The following is a 17,119-nucleotide window of genomic DNA, read 5'->3' as shown; positions in this document are numbered from 1 at the left end:
AATCACTGAACAGGCATCAGTCTAGCCAGACCTGACTATTTATTTGTAAAGAAATAACACATTACTGCTGTTTTAGCTCATTCTCTAGCTACTTAGAAAGCATTTTCCTTGATCTTAGTCAAAATTCTTCCCACCTCAAGAGACTTTCTTCAGTTTGTTTTCCTTAATGCTTATCGTCAAACAATATGGCCTGTCTGTACTGCCAGTTTCTTTGGCGTTCAGTCATCTGTGATCTGTTCTATAGTTCAGTTTTAGTCTGCACTCTTTACCTTTATTTTTAATTAATTTATTTAATTGAAGGATAATTGCTTTACAATATTGTGATGGTTTTTGCCATATGTCAACAGGAATCAGCCACAGGTATATATATGTCCCTCCCATCCTGAACTCACCTCCCTCCCCACCCTATCCCTCTTACACTGACATTTCTTTAAGGGCAATGGCATGCCCAGAAATTGAACTTTTCACCTCATGCAAACCAGTTCTAAACCCTTGTCTTAGCTTTTTAAAAAACATTATTAAACACCAATTCATAAGCCAAGGGACCTATACATGCAAATCATACCCATCTTCATACCTCTAATGTTTATAATATAGACACCCTCAAATCTGTTTAGAACAAATATCACATAGATGATATTTACTCACATAAGTATATACAAATAGACATGCTATTTCCTTCATATACAGCCTTGCAATCATCTTATTTGTCTATAAACTCTTTTTTTTCTGGAATATGATAACATATATATATTTGTATTCACCTATACACCTCACCTGAGATATGCATACATTCACAGGAACTTCTGTATGCACATATATCTGATGTACACACCAATTACATCATCAGTAGATATGCAAAATCACTATTAACTGCCTATCAAAGGTTTGATGTTATGGTCCCAAACATTTTTAGCATTGTCTCCAATGATTATTTTCAGTGCTTCCCACATCAATCTCATACATGTAGTCTACTCTCAGTTTTTGAATTTTTTTTTTTCCTATAGAGATTCCAAGGTAGTCAATACACCTTCATTTTATGTATACAGGAATTAATAGGAATTGATGAGAGAGCCAGGACACACCAACACATCTGTTCCTTTCCCAGACAACACACCTTATTCTGCACAACAGCAATTTTCTCCTCTCTCAATTTAAGAAATTAGGTTCTTGTCTGGCCCATGCTCCACTGTGAAAAAACTCAATCCATTCCAGGTAGTATACCAGAAAAAAAAAGTGGATTGGGAACAGGTATGGAATGGTAAGTTTATAGAAAAAGAAGCACTTTTCTCTAACTAAATACCCCTCAAACCGTTCATTTACAAAAAATAATTATAACCATTGTTGGAATCTGCCAATAATAACATTCTGTAGAATGTGATATATTTCCACTCTGTATATTATGACAGACAGTGTCTTTAGAATTAATAAAAGTAAATTAATTGCTGGCAATCGTTTCTGATACTTTTGACTCAACCCAGCTAGTGGTAATACTTAAAGCTTCTGTGTTTTTCTTATATGGAGAGTTTAGTTCAGTTCAGTTCAGTCGCTTACTTAATCGTGTCTGACTCTTTGCGACCCCATGAATCGTAGCATGCCAGGCCTCCCTGTCCATCACCAACTCCTGGAGTTGACCCAAACTCATGTCCATGGAGTCAGTGATGCTATCCAGCCATCTCATCTTCTGTAATCCCCTTCTCCTTCTTCCCTCAATCCCTCACAGCATCAGGGTCTTTTCCAGTGAATCAACTCTTCACATGAGGTGGCCAAAGTATTGGAGTTTCAGCTTTAGCATCAGTCCTTCCAATGAATATTCAGAATTGATTTCCTTTAGGATGGACTGGTTGGATCTCCTTGCAGTCCAAGGGACTCTCAAGAGTCTTCTCCAACATCGGTTCAAAAGCATCAATTCTTCGGCACTCAGCTTTCTTCACAGTCCAACTCTCACATCCATACATGGCCACTGGATAAACCATAGCCTTGACTAGACGAACCTTTGTTGGCAAAGTTAATGTCTCTGCTTTTGAATATGCTATCTAGGTTGGTCATAACTTTCCTTCCAAGGAATAAGCGTCTTTTAATTTCATGGCTGCAATCACCATCTGCAGTGATTTTGGAGCCCCAAAAAATAGTCTGACACTGTTTCCACTGTTTCCCCATCTATTTCCCATGAAGTGATGGGACCAGATGCCATGACCTTCGTTTTCTGAATGTTGAGCTTTAAGCCAACTTTTTAACTCTCCTCTTTCACTTTCATTAAGAGGCTTTTGAGTTCCTCTTCACTTTCTGCCATAAGGGTGGTGTCATCTGCATATCTGAGGTTATTGATATTTCTCCCCGCAATCTTTGATTCCAGCTTGTGCTTCTTCCAGCCCAGCATTTCTCATGAAGTACTCTGCATAGAAATTAAATAAGTAGGGCACAATATACAGCCTTGACATACTCCTTTTCCTATGTGGAACCAGTTGGAGATTGTTAAATAAATATCCCATGTTTCTGGTCCCCATGGGAACAATTTGTAGGTGTGTTTCTTACATTTTACAGTACTCCTAGCAGGAAAAAGCTCTGGTAATCTACAACAGTAATCTCAGTCATGATTACTTTATTAGCTTCTTCTCTTCACTGTCTTACTTGCTTCCTCTCTCACAAGATTTTTCATGTATCAATCCCCAGTTATACCACATACACTAAAATTCTAGCTTTGGTTTGCTTTGGGGAGAACTCTTGATAGGGCCATTCTAATGTCATACTTACCTGTTTATTGTTTGAGCCCATCATGAGGTAATAAAACTTTGATCTTTTATTCCTTCTCTAAGAAATAGTACAGGTCATTACCTTGATCAATATGAATAACTTCAGATATGCAGATGACACCACACTTATGGCAGAAAGTGAAGAAGAACTAAAGAACCTCTTGATGAAAGTGAAAGATGAGAGTGAAAAACTTGGCTTGAAACTCAACATTCAGAAAACTAAGATCATGGCATCTGGTCCCATCACTTCATGGCAAATAGATGGGGAAACAGTGGAAACAATGACAGACTTTATCCTTTTGGGCTCCAAAATCACTGCAGATGGTGACTTCAGCCATGAAATTAAAGACACTTGTTCCTTGGAAGAAAAGTTATGACCAACATAGACAACATATTAAAAAACAAAGAAATTACTTTGCCAACATAGGTCCATCTCGTCAAAGCTATGGTTTTTCCAGTAGTTATGTATGGATAGGAGAGTTGGGCTATAAAGAAAGCTGAGCACCAAAGAATTTATGCTTTTGAACTGTGGTGTTGGAGAAGACTCTTGAGAGTCCCTTGGACTGCAAGGAGATCCAACCAGTCCATCCTAAAGGAAATCAGTTATGAATATACATTGGAAGGATGATGCTGAAGCTGAAACTCCAATATTTTGGCCACTGATACAAAGAACTGAATCATTGGAAAAGACCCTAATGCTGGGAAAGATTGAAGACGGGAGCAGAAGGGGATGACAGAGGATGAGATGGTCAGATGGTATCACTGACTCAATGGACATGAGTTTGAGTAAACTCCAGGAGTTAGTGATGGACAGGGAGCCCTGGTGTGCTGCAGTCCATGGGGTCACAAAGAGTCAGACATGAGTGAGCAACTGAACTGAACTTCCTTGGTCATCAAGGGGAAGGAGACAAACAGCTGTGGTCGATGACAAACCTGAGCTAAGACTTATTGGTGTTCATGTGGTGGCATGTATGCTCTCAAGCTGTAGACACTGGACAGGAAGGTCTGATGTGAAAATGAGACTAAGGGAGAGGTGGCTTAAACATCAGAGTATTAGGTTTTTTTGTAATATTTTTTGAGCTGTATGGATAAAAAGAGTGGGGAAAAAAGAACCTGTTCCATGTGCATCATCAGAGAACTGGCTCAGATTAATGGACAGTATCTCAAAATTTGTCAGGGTCTCCTAATGATCTTTTGTAAAAAAATAAGTTCATAATGAGTTGCAACAATACAGACAGAAAATGAACTCCTTCTAAAGCCATGACAAGCAATGCTAGTCAATAGGAACTTTGAAAAGAGGAATTGTTCACCTACCCAATACAAAAGACTGTGTTTGGGCTATTAAATGGTGTCAAGGATCATATTACTTGGATATTAATACATAACTTCATAATGCAGAATGATTTGTATAATTTTAATCACTCCTGAGGGGCTTCCCTAGTAGCTCAGCTGGTAAAGAATCCACCTGCATTGCGGGAGACCTGGGTTTGATCCCTGGGTTGGGAAGATCCCCTGGAGAAGGGAATGGCTACCCACTTCAGTATTCTGGCCTGAAGAACTGGTGAAGGCATATTTGATTCTGCTTTTCATGAATCAAATGCTCAAGGAAGTTAGATTCACACATATCTGCACATACTCCTACATAACTACCTGAGTTATAGTGTTTTAAAAACTAAGTTAAGAGCTAGAACAAATAATTTCACAATTTGTATGGAAATACAAAAAACCTCGAATAGCCAAAGCGATCTTGAGAAAGAAAAATGGAACTGGAGGAATCAACCTACCTGACTTCAGGCTCTACTACAAAGCCACAGTTATCAAGACAGTATGGTACTGGCACAAAGACAGAAATATAGATCAATGGAACAAAATAGAAAGCCCAGAGATAAATCCACGCACATATGGACACCTTATCTTTGACAAAGGAGGCAAGAATATACAATGGATTAAAGACAATCTCTTTAACAAGTGGTGCTGGGAAATCTGGTCAACCACTTGAAAAGAATGAAACTAGAACACTTTCTAACACCATATACAAAAATAAACTCAAAATGGATTAAAGATCTCAACGTAAGACCAGAAACTATAAAACTCCTAGAGGAGAACATAGGCAAAACACTCTCTGACATACATCACAGCAGGATCCTCTATGACCCACCTCCCAGAATATTGGAAATAAAAGCAAAAATAAACAAATGGGACCTAATTAAACTTAAAAGCTTCTGCACATCAAAGGAAACTATTAGCAAGGTGAAAAGACAGCCTTCAGAATGGGAGAAAATAATAGCAAATGAAGCAACTGACAAACAACTAATCTCAAAAATATACAAGCAACTCCTACAGCTCAACTCCAGAAAAATAAATGACCCAATCAAAAAATGGGCCAAAGATCTAAATAGACATTTCTCCAAAGAAGACATACAGATGGCTAACAAACACATGAAAAGATGCTCAACATCACTCATTATCAGAGAAATGCAAATCAAAACCACTATGAGATACCATTTCACACCAGTCAGAATGGCTGTGATCCAAAAGTCTACAAATAATAAATGCTGGAGAGGGTGTGGAGAAAAGGGAACCCTCTTACACTGCTGGTTGGAATGCAAACTAGTACAGCCACTATGGAGAACAGTGTGGAGATTCCTTAAAAAACTGGAAATAGAACTGCCTTATGATCCAGCAATCCCACTGCTGGGCATACACACTGAGGAAACCAGAAGGGAAAGAGACACGTGTACCCCAATGTTCATCGCAGCACTGCTTATAATAGCCAGGACATGGAAACAACCTAGATGCCATCAGCAGATGAATGGATAAGAAAGCAGTGGTACATATACACAATGGAGTATTACTCAGCCATTAAAAAGAATACATTTGAATCAGTTCTAATGAGGTGGATGAAACTGGAGCCTATTATACAGAGTGAAGTAAGCCAGAAGGACAAACACCAATACAGTATACTAACACATATATATGGAATTTAGAAAGATGGTAACGATAACCCTGTATACGAGACAGCAAAAGAGACACTGATGTATAGAACAGGCTTATGGACTCTGTGGGAGAGGGAGAGGGTGGGAAGATTTGGGAGAATGGCATTGAAACATGTGAAATGTCATGTATGAAACGAGATGCCAGTCCAGGTTCAATGCACGATGCTGGATGCTTGGGGCTGGTGCACTGGACGACCCAGAGGGATGATATGGGGAGGGAGGAGGGAGGAGGGTTCAGGATGGGGAACACATGAAAAAAATAAATAAATAATAATAATTCCCATAAGTTTTACAATAAAATATCAGAATGTTAAAAAAAAAAACTAAGTTATGTTTAACACAATTTCATCATTTTAAATGAAACATTATTCAAATCTCACATTTGCCATGACTGTCTATATGAGATCCTCTCTGATTCCCTAAAAAAATATAAAGTAGTTGCTTCTCACATGTGAACTGAAATCTTTTGTTCTTGTCTTAACATAACTTAAGTAAAATTAAATTAGATTTATTCTTTTTAAATAATGGATATATCTGGGTCAATCTTGCACATCCAAGTGATAAACTGCCTGTTGATATTACAGGAAGATACAAGGAATCTTATGTCTTGTTTCCTTGTAAACAATAAAAGAAAGGGAAAAAAAGAGAAAAGAATGATGGAAGGAAGGCAAAAAGATAAAGGAAGAAAGGAAGGGAGAGATGAAGGGTTGATAAGAAGTTATGAGATACATATATTTTTTTCACCTAAGTTTATCTCATAGTCTGATTGTTCCTGTTTTGGGAATATGCATTCTTTAGTGGAGATCATTATGATGTAAAAATCTCATCAAAATAGACATGGTACAAGAAGTCTTCATCTTAAACCTAAAAATATATTTTTTCCTGTGTAATATTATTTTTGGATTACTACCGGGAGTCATGCTTCATAATACAAATCTGAGCAACTCGTTTGCGGATCTCCATGGTCTTCACACCATAGACAATGGGTTTAGGGCAGGGGAACAAGCAGATAGATGGTAGATAAGAATATATGAGTATAGGGTGATACATGTCCAAAACGGTGGCTGAAGAAGGAAAAAAAAGCAAGGATATAAAACTCTAGGAAGATGATAATATGGGAAGTGCAGGTATTGAATGCTTTGAGTCGTGCCTCTTTCTGAGGAAGATGAGAAACAGCTCGAAAAATAAGAATGTAGGAAATGAAGACAAAAATCAGGTCAAAACCCAGAATTGCAAAGGCCACAAAAAGCCCATATAATTTGTTAATGTGGGCATCTTCCGCAGCCAACTTGACCACAGCCATGTGCTCACAGTAGGAATGGGCAATAACCACCGATTGGAAAATTTGCAGTCGTTTTAGTAGAATGGGTAAAATCCCAACAAGCACTGTTGTCCGAATCGCCACCATCAGTACCATCTGGACTAGAAAGAGAGGTGTGAGGATGGATGCATGCCTCAAAGGATCACAGATGGCAATATAGCGGTCAAAGGCCATGGCTAACAGTATGCCAGATTCCATGCCCTGCAAAGCGTGGATGAAGAAGAGTTGGGTGAGGCAAGCATCAAAAGCCATGGAATAGGAGCCAAACCAGAAGATAGCTAACATTTTGGGAGCAATGGCTACACAGAGTCCTAGGTCAGTGGCTGCCAACACTGCCAAGAGGATGTACATGGGTTGGTGAAGACTGCGTTCTGTTGCAATAATGATTATTAAAACAATGTTCCCCAGCAGAGCCACCAGGCACACACTAAAGAAGGGAAATCCAATCCAAAACTGTACATGCTCCAGTCCAGGGATCCCAATCAGGATCACTGTCTTCGGGTTCAGATATGACATGTTAGTAGATCCCATAAGGCTCATGAATCCTTTCCTCACCACTGATCCTGATACCTCTTCACAGACAAATTATGGATGGGAAGGAAGAAGGGGATTCTCTTTGTCATTCCTTGTAGATCATGAAAAAAATGGATGGAAATATGGACACATGGCATTAAATATTTGGAAATCAGCTTAAATCAGCATGATAATAGAATTCTTAAATACCTTTTCCAAATGCCAGTATGGATATTTACGCAAAAGGAAGATGAGTCCAGTGTTTCTCACCTAGAAATTGTAGAAGTCAAAATTATGATTCTAAAGGCATTGACCTTACTATTTTTTAAAGTGGTCTCAGATTGTGCCACAGATGACAACATTAATTTTTTTGTCTATATCGACTTCTAAACCCCAGACATCTTTCAGATTAGGTGAAATTCCTCTGTGACAATTGAAGTCGTAGACTAGCTCCTCAAACTCATAGCCCCATCTACTTTGTTTGAAACTAGAATCTCCAGAAAGTGGCAGTTTTTCCCAGGTTTCACATTTACTCTGGTTTAGGAAGTAAAATTGGAGAAGGCAATGGCAACCCACTCCAGTACTCTTGCCTGAAGAATCCCATGGACAGAGGAGCCTGGAAGGCTGCAGTCCATGGGGTCACTGAGGGTCGGACACGACTGAGTGACTTCACTTTCACTTTTCACTTCCATGCACTGGAGAAGGAAATGGCAACCCACTCCAGTGTTCTTTCCTGGAGAATCCCAGGGACGGCAGAGCCTGGTGGGCTGCCGTCTCTGGGGTCGCACAGAGTCAGTCAGACACAACTGAAGCGACTTAGCAGCCACAGTACCAGGAAGTAAAATATCTACTCACAAACCTTGGAATTGACTCTCAGGTGAGACAGTGAGGAGGTTTGTTCTCTCCAGAAAAAAATGATTGCCCCATGTGCAGGTTCTTATCCAGGTTTTGGAATTTATATGGAAGTGGTGTCCTTTTATCAGTAGTGGAGGAAAACTTGAGTTACTGAAAAAATTCTGGCCCATTAGCTTCAAAATGGATGTGTAAGCAGACTGGGATAGAAGACAACGTAAATCCTTACAGATCTTAAAGAAAACAAAGTTGAGACGATAAATGAAAAGTCAGTTGAATAAAAGGCACCATAAATTAGGATATGATGGTAACATATAAAAATTGACCTATTGGGTAACCCCTATAGCTTAAATATTTTAGTTATGATCATCTGTTTCAGATACAAAAGGACAGAGTTGCCTGTGGGCCACTCTACTGTTTATAATGGAGCTCAGCCTAACCTAGATGTTTTCTGTCATTTTAGTATTTTCTGTTGGCAATGAAAATCATTTCTGATATTTTTGATCAAATTACCTTGCTTCACACCCAACCCAAACTTCTGGTATTTTTATAATTTCCCTCTTATCTTTCTTTAGAAATCTACTCAAAAAACTTAAAGCGACTTTATATACTCTTTTTTCTTTTTCATTAATTATTATACAAACTTAAAATCATCCACAAGTTTTATTCTGTGTATGATTTTTGTCATAGGCAAATACACTGAATAGAGAATACCACTCTGAATGGGATTTTATATATTTTTATTTGATAGGAAACTAGAGGGATTACTGCTGTAATATACAAATATATTTATTTATACTTCATAAGTATAAGAATGTAACATGTGGTTTTTTATATATTATATACATACAATTTTATGTTTTATGTTTATGCATATTATGTTTTGACATCTTAAAAAAAACCTTTCCAGTTGGGGAGAGGCTGTCTCTGTCTGTCTGGGTGATAGCAAAATGCCTAGCCAGCAGCAAATCTTGGGTCTGCAAACTAACTAATCCATACTTCCTTTCTCTGGCCCACAAACTCCAGGAGGCAGTATTTTTCTGCCTTGAACATCCAGGGGCAACAGAGATCATCTCTATATTCAAAACCCACAAAAAATTTTTCAAAGCAGCGAATCCTAACCTGTTCACCCTTCCCTGTCATGACTTCCCCATGGAAATCCCAATTAAAGCCTTGTTCTAAGCACCCAAGTTCTTCCCTGCCCCCTACTTGCTTCTCCTGTCTTTTGCCTCCCACTTACTCTGATTACTCTCCATTTGGCTCTGCAAGACCTGCTATGCCTCTTGTCTCTATTAGGACCTATTAATATAATAACTTGGAGAAGGCAATGGCACCCCACTCCAATACTGTTCCCTGGAAAATCCCATGGACGGAGGACCTGGTAGGCTGCAGTCCATGGGTTGCTATGAGTCAGACACGACTGAGCGACTTCACTTTCACTTTCTACTTTCATGCATTGGAGAAGGAAATGGCAACCCACTCCAGTGTTCTTGCCTGGAGAATCCCATGGATGGAGAAGCCTGGTGGGCTGCAGTCCATGGGTTGCACAGAGTCGGACATGACTGAAGCAACTTAGCAGCAGTAGCAGCAGCAGTATAATAACTATTGCTTTCCTGAGCCTCTTTTCTCTTGTGGCCACACCTGGTTGATTATCTCATAAAAATATAAAATATAATATGTAAAACATGGTATAGAAATTCAGAAATATGACATAGTATCTAAAATGCTGATTCTAACATTTACCTCAAGAGGAATCTTATCTAGTTCTTTAAGTTCACTCAACTATAAACAGAAATAATGTGCGTGAGTGCTAAGCACTTCAGTCATATCCAACTCTTTGTAACCCATGGACTGTAGCCACCAGGCTCCTCTGTCCATGGGATTCTCAAGGCAAGAATACTGGAGTGGGTTGCCATGCCTTTCTCCAGGGGATCTTCCTGATCTAGGGACTGAACATGCATCTCTTAGGTCTCCTGCATTGGCAGGTGGGTTCTTTACCATTACCGCCTTGGGAAGCCCAAATAGAAATAATAATATTGCTTAATTCATTGAATTAGTGGGAAGGCTAAATGAATTTATATATAATAATTCAACACCGAAGGGGGAGAAAATAAACACTTAGTCTCTGGTAGTTCATGCTGTCAGAACCTGTAGAGAACTTCTGTGTGACAGAGACAATTTACTGATTCTTGAGGAAGTGTAAAATTAAAATACACAAACAAGGAAACATTATAAATAAAGAATTGACTAAAATTTCGTGAGACAATAAATTTTCTGGAGCTGAATAACCTTCCTCAAGTCAGTCAATAAGATTGGACATTTATGTAAGCAAGTAAAATGATCACAGTTACAATAGAAAAATTACTTCCCATTGATGTATAGAACTTGGTGGAGTCAATAAATTTCACATATTTAAATTGATGTTTCCACTTCACTGGAGAAATAATCGTATCCTCCTTTAAATTATTCCAAGTAGATGGAAAACACATGATTAGGAAAACCAGTTTTCTAAAAAAGTTTATATTAAAAATGCTTCTAGGACAGCAAAGGCGTGCATTCTATGCAATTTTCTCTCTATGATAATCAAAGCAGACAATGTTCATTCCTAATCTCTAAATGAAAGAGAAAGAAAAAGGAATAGGAAGATACCTTCAATGAAAGTAGTATAAAGTCTAAGAAACAAGAGTCAAAAATATGAGACTTTAATACACCCAGATAAAGAGAAGACTGTATTTCAGGGGAAAGGATATGAGCTGTAGTTACAATGAGAAGACCAGACATCAAAGCTATTAAAGGCAACAGGATGCCTCTATCTTTCACCATCTCTTCACATCTTATAAACTTTCCTGCTTAAATTGAAAATATACATGCATGCACACACACACACACAGACAACTTTCCAAACCATAAACTGTATCGTCTTATTTTAATAAAACAAGCAGTGTTAGAGTGCTTGTAGGTAAACATTGGTTGAGGAGTGTGAAACCGTATTTTGATGTTGTCCTGACACTAAGTAACTGGGACGTGTCAGTTCTGAGTTTTCCTCACATGTAGTTAAGAGGCTGATACTATATTACTGTTTCATCTCTTATGTCTCTAAATGACATGAATCTCTTTCATCTTTCCTATCAATGATTAAAAAACAAATGGACAAAACAACTTGGATCAGAGTGGGGGAAAAGTGGAATGCCAAAAGAAAGTTTGTTACTGAGAGAGATAGTATTAAGATCACCTGATTCTCTCTTTTCCACTTCCTTTTAAAATTTGCTAAAATTGAAAACAATTTTAGCAAATTGTTTTAGATTCCAATTCATGGAGAAGAAACTCACCAGGAAAAACAGATAGCTGGCTAGTATGTAAATCAGTGGAACAGCTCTTTTCTGACAGGCTTTGAACTTGGAAATGTATTAATAGCTATCCGCTCACCCAATGAGAATTGTGGCTAACGGAGAATCACCTGAGAATTTCTGTGTGCCCATCTGAGTGCCCAGAGTTTCTGGAGAGTAGCTAAACTTCAATAACAGCTTCAGTAATGGTAGTGGAGTTCAATCTAGGCGATGTTCTAGGGGCTACAAGGGTAACGTCAATGCAACAGCACACACAATATGTTAATATCCATGCACCCACACCACAGCATCTTTGGCTACAACTGTTGCACAACTATACCCAGTATTAGAATGTAACCAGAGTTCTTTGCTGTCACCTAATAAGAACTATTGGGAATACAGATTCACAAAACTTCCAAAATGAGAGACCCTAATGTGGCGATTTAAAAGTTCCAGGTGCAAGATATGCATCACACTTTACTATTTTATGACTGAAATATGACTGTGTTATAAGACTTGATAAAACCCTGATTTTAATAATGGTATCAGTACATGTTACTTATTCTAAAAGTGATAAAAAATGATATTGTTCTATGATTTGATGTATTAAATTCTTTTTTAATACTCCTTGGGAACTTGCTTGTGCTGCTTGTATCTCTGTTTATAGTTGCACATGCCCACCACTTTATTAATGCCATGCAGCCTGTGCTGCAATTAAGAATTGTCTTAATTCAGCTCTAAATTCACTTTTCCTTGTTTGTGAAAATGTGCCATGGCTTCCCATCCCACCCCCACCCTCACCCTTCCCTGCCCCCGCCTTTTTTTTCCTTTTTACCAGCTGGTACAATGATAAACTTTGTCAGTTGAGGGCACTAGTGAGGCACTGTGGGAAAAGAGAATTTTGCTTCTAGATTCAGAGTCAGATATGACTGAGCGACTAACACACACACAAATTCAGATATCCTGGCAGATGGAGATTTAGTTCTTAACTCTAATCCTTTGAGTTTCCCTGCTGCTTCAGACGGTAAAGAATTTGCCTGCAATGCAGGAGACCCAGGTTTGATCCCTGGGTAGCAAAGATCCCCTGGAGAAGGGAATGATAACCCACTCTAGTATTCTTGCCTGGAGAATTCCATGGACACAGGACCCTGGCAGGCTACAGTCCATATGATTACAAAGAGTTGGACATGACTGAGCCACTAACAACATCTTATGTACTCATTTCAAAGACAGTTTGGTTGCCATCTCTAGTCTCCAACAGGCTCCTGCAACTCTTGCCAACTGTTCCAGGGCCTGGGTTCTACAGTGTATGAAGTAAGCAGCACCTAGCAGCTGGCAGCTTCCTCAGGAACCCATGAGCAGCTTTTCCTGGCACCCTCTAGAAGATAGATATCTGGCAAGTTCCACTGGATCAGCATCACAGGAACATTCAGTGATCCAAGTCTGTGCCTTCTCTAATGAGGTCTGAATTTCAGATCAGAAAAGGGAGGCTCCCCTCTTAGGTACTCTATCTCAGTCCTTCCTAGGGGTAGTGGCAGTCTTATATCTGCTGTTTCTACATCCTTTAGAATTCTCTTCCTTTCTTACTAGCCTGTCCCTGATTAGTTCAATCCCCAGTTAAAGTGAATAATTATTTAAATTAAACTTACTCTGTCAAACACTGTGTGGTTTTTCGCTTATGATCAGGCTCAGAAAGATACATAGACACAGCTGCACTGTGAGGAGATAGAATTTGATATGTGTGTGCATCTTTTATGGCTAATTTGGAATATTTACAAAATGGTGTTAAATTATATTAGTAGTTGAATTCAAGTCACTGCCACTTGATATTTGCAATGAATTAAATCCTTCAAATTTGCAAATTTGTCCTGTTTAAGTATCACCTCACTCTGTATTTATTCAAGTGACTGTGGTTAGTACAGCATGATATTCTCTTTCCAAATTGATTTCTAGAGTATTTAAGTTTTTATAATGAAATGGTCAGTATAGTTTTTGCTTATTGTCTGTATTGTTAACTCATATTTATTATGTTATTGCATTGCTTGATCAAAAATTGAAAAATACAAAAAAAAAAACATGAATCACTTTTAGAATTAGGCTGCTTTTCAGGATTTAAATACACATTTGCCTGGAAACTCATGGATAATTTTCGTCATCAGTTCAGTTCAGTCACTCAGTCGTGTCTGACCCTGGACTGCAACATGCTGGGCTTCCCTGGCTCAAACTCATATCCATTGAGCTGGTGATGCCATCCAACCATCTCATCCTCTGTCATCCCCTTCTCCTCCTCTGTTCAATCTTTCCCAGCATAAGGATCTTTTCCAATGAATCAGTTCTTTGAATCAGGTGGCCAAATTATTGGAGTTTCAGCTTTAGCATCAGTCTTCCAATGAATATTCAGGACTGATTTCCATTAGGGTTGACTGGTTTGATCTCCTTGCAGTCCAAGGGACTCTCAATAATCTTCTCCAACACACAGTTCAAAAGCATCAATTCTTTGGCTCTCAGCTTTCTTTATAGTTCAACTTCACATCCATACATGATTCCTGGAAAAACCATTGCTTTGACTAGATGGACTTTTGTCGGCAAAGTAATGTCTCTGCTTTTTAATATGCTGTCTAGTTTGGTCATAGCTCTTCTTTTTTTAATTTTTTTCTTTTTTAATATAAATTTATTTATTTTAATTGGATGCTAATTACTTTACTATATTGTATTGGTTTTGCCATACATCAACGTATCCGCCACGGTGTCTTTTAATTTCATGGCTGCAGTCACCATCTTCAGTGCTTTTGGAGCCAAAAAGATAAAGTCTGTCACTGTTTCCACTGTTTCCCCATCTATTCGCCATGAAGTGATGGGACCAGATGCCATGATCTTAGTTTTCTGAATGCTGAGTTTTAAGAAAACTTTTAAGCAAAAAGTGTGATTTTTGTCATATATAGCACAAAGAATTGCAACATTGAAAAGATTTATAAAACCCAGTAGTAGCTTCCTTAAGCTGATTTGGGATAGATAGTTATACTGAAGGTTTGTTATTATTAAAATGGATATAAGATATGCATTTGTATTTCTTCATTAATGGTTTGCTATGTAACTGAATAATCTTTTATAAACATCAGTTAAAGACAAGGACTAAGAATTACGTCATGGAAAATGATGGAGTAAGAAACTCAGAATCAGGCTACTCTACTCAAACAACTATGAACTTTCAAAAACTGACAGAATAAACATTTTTTAGAATGTCAAGATCTAATCAAAATATGACAACCACCAGGGACCTGCTTAATGAGGAGGGGAGAAAAGCAGCTGAATTTTGGAAGAAAGTTTTATGGCATTTTTGGTCATTCACTTACCATCTTCCATTTCACAGTTCAGCAGTAGCTGTGGGAATGGGGCCAAATTTCTGGTGTACCTTGCAAGTGCAGGAGATAATATAATACTTCTAAAAACACTTCTTTTCCAATGAATCAGTTCTTTGAATCAGGTGGCCAAATTATTGGAGTTTAGCTGTAGCATCAGTCCTTTCGATGAATATTCAGGACTGATTTCCATTAGGGTTGACTGGTTTGATCTCCTTGCAGTCCAGGGGACTCTCAATAATCTTCTCCAACACCACAGTTCAAAAGCATCAATTCTTTGGCTCTCAGCTTTCTTTATAGTTCAACTCTCACATCCATACATGATTCCTGGAAAAACCATTGCTTTGACTAGATGGACTTTTGTCAGCAAAGTAATGTCTCTGCTTTTTAATATGCTGTCTAGTTTGGTCATAGCTCTTCTTTTTTTTTTTAATTTTTTCTTTTTCTAATATAAATTTATTTATTTTAATTGGATGCTAATTACTTTACTATATTGTATTGGTTTTGCCATACATCAACATGTATCCGCCATGGTGTCTTTTAATTTCATGGCTGCAGTCACCATCTTCAGTGCTTTTGGAGCCAAAAAAGATAAAGTCTGTCACTGTTTCCACTGTTTACCCATCTATTCGCCATGAAGTGATGGGACCAGATGCCATGATCTTAGTTTTCTGAATGCTGAGTTTTAAGAAAACTTTTAATCAAAAAGTGTGATTTTTGTCATATATAGCACAAAGAATTGCAACATTGAAAAGATTTATAAAACCCAGTAGTAGCTTCCTTAAGCTGATTTGGGATAGATAGTTATACTGAAGGGTTTGATTATTATTAAAATGGATATAAGGATATGCATTTGGTATTTCTTCATTAATGGTTTGCTATGTAACTGAATAATCTTTTATAAACATCAGTTAAAGACAAGGACTAAGAATTACATCATGGAAAATGATGGAGTAAGAAACTCAGAGAATCAAGCTACTCTACTCAAACAACTATGAACTTTCAAAAACTGACAGAATAAACATTTTTTAGAATTCAAGATCTAATCAAAATATGACAACCACCAGGGACCTGCTTAATGAGGAGGGGAGAAAAGCAGCTGAATTTTGGAAGAAAGTTTTATGGCATTTTTGGTCATTCACTTACCATCTTCCATTTCACAGTTCAGCAGTAGCTGTGGGAATGGGGGCCCAAATTTCTGGTGTATCTTGCAAGTGCCAGGAGATAATATAATACTTCTAAAAACACTGTAAGTGTGCATTTTGACCTATCTGTTGGTTCACTGAAAAACCAGCACAGAGCATCACTTTTTTCCCCAGCCACTTAGACTAGAGTAGCTTTGTGGGAGGAAGAGGGGCTTGTCAAAAAGATTTAAAGACAAACACTGCCTTATGTCCACCTAGAGTAAAGGACAGGAGTTAAGACAAATAGCAGACAGTTCCAACACCCCACAAGGATATGAAGGAAAATGTTTCTTGGAGTTATATGGGCAGGCTCACAAGGACCACTGTATATATCATGGAATGTGGTAGGTAATACATGTTCAGGACTGGATACTCACTCTGTGTGGCTGGACTTAGACTATCGAAACTGAATAAAAATATAACAAGAATAAAATTTCAGACCAATATCCTTAATTAATATAGATGCAAAATTTCTCAGCAAAATACTAGCTAACTGAATCCAGTAGCATAATAAAAGATACACCATGACCAAGCTGGGATATATTTCAGGAATGCAAGTGTGGCTCAACAACAACAAAAATCAGTATGAAACACCACATTAATGGAACAAAAGAAGCAAGCAAACAAACAGAAAAACTACACAAAAATCAAAAACACATGGCCATCCTAGCTTGTGCAGAAAAACATTTAACAAAGTCTAACACCCTCTCATGATAAAAGTGCTCAGAAAACTAGAAGTAGAGGGAAAATTCTATGGCTAACTTTATGCACAATGATAAAACACTGAAAAATTTTCCCCTAAGATAAGGATACAT

The 17,119-nt window shown here is 38.0% G+C and overlaps 1 protein-coding gene across 1 annotated transcript; it reads right to left on the bottom strand.

Moving 5' to 3' along the window:
- Window positions 1-6,737: 6,737 nt before the first annotated feature.
- OR52AB4B (olfactory receptor family 52 subfamily AB member 4B) lies at window positions 6,738-7,610 on the bottom strand. Its single transcript, NM_001390784.1, has one exon. It carries the CDS (start codon window positions 7,608-7,610, stop codon window positions 6,738-6,740), a length of 873 nt encoding a protein of 290 aa, NP_001377713.1.
- Window positions 7,611-17,119: the final 9,509 nt, after the last annotated feature.

Source organism: Bos taurus, unplaced genomic scaffold (assembly GCF_002263795.3).
Source record: "Bos taurus isolate L1 Dominette 01449 registration number 42190680 breed Hereford unplaced genomic scaffold, ARS-UCD2.0 contig_15_unplaced, whole genome shotgun sequence".
Taxonomy (NCBI): domain Eukaryota; kingdom Metazoa; phylum Chordata; class Mammalia; order Artiodactyla; family Bovidae; genus Bos; species Bos taurus.
Note: the sequence above shows the minus strand (reverse complement) of the source record. Positions and strands in the feature narration are given on the sequence as shown.

Bases quoted from the DNA above. Each gene is read 5' to 3' on its own strand.
- OR52AB4B (NM_001390784.1), bottom strand. From the start codon at position 7,610: ATGAGCCTTATGGGATCTACTAACATGTCATATCTGAACCCGAAGACA.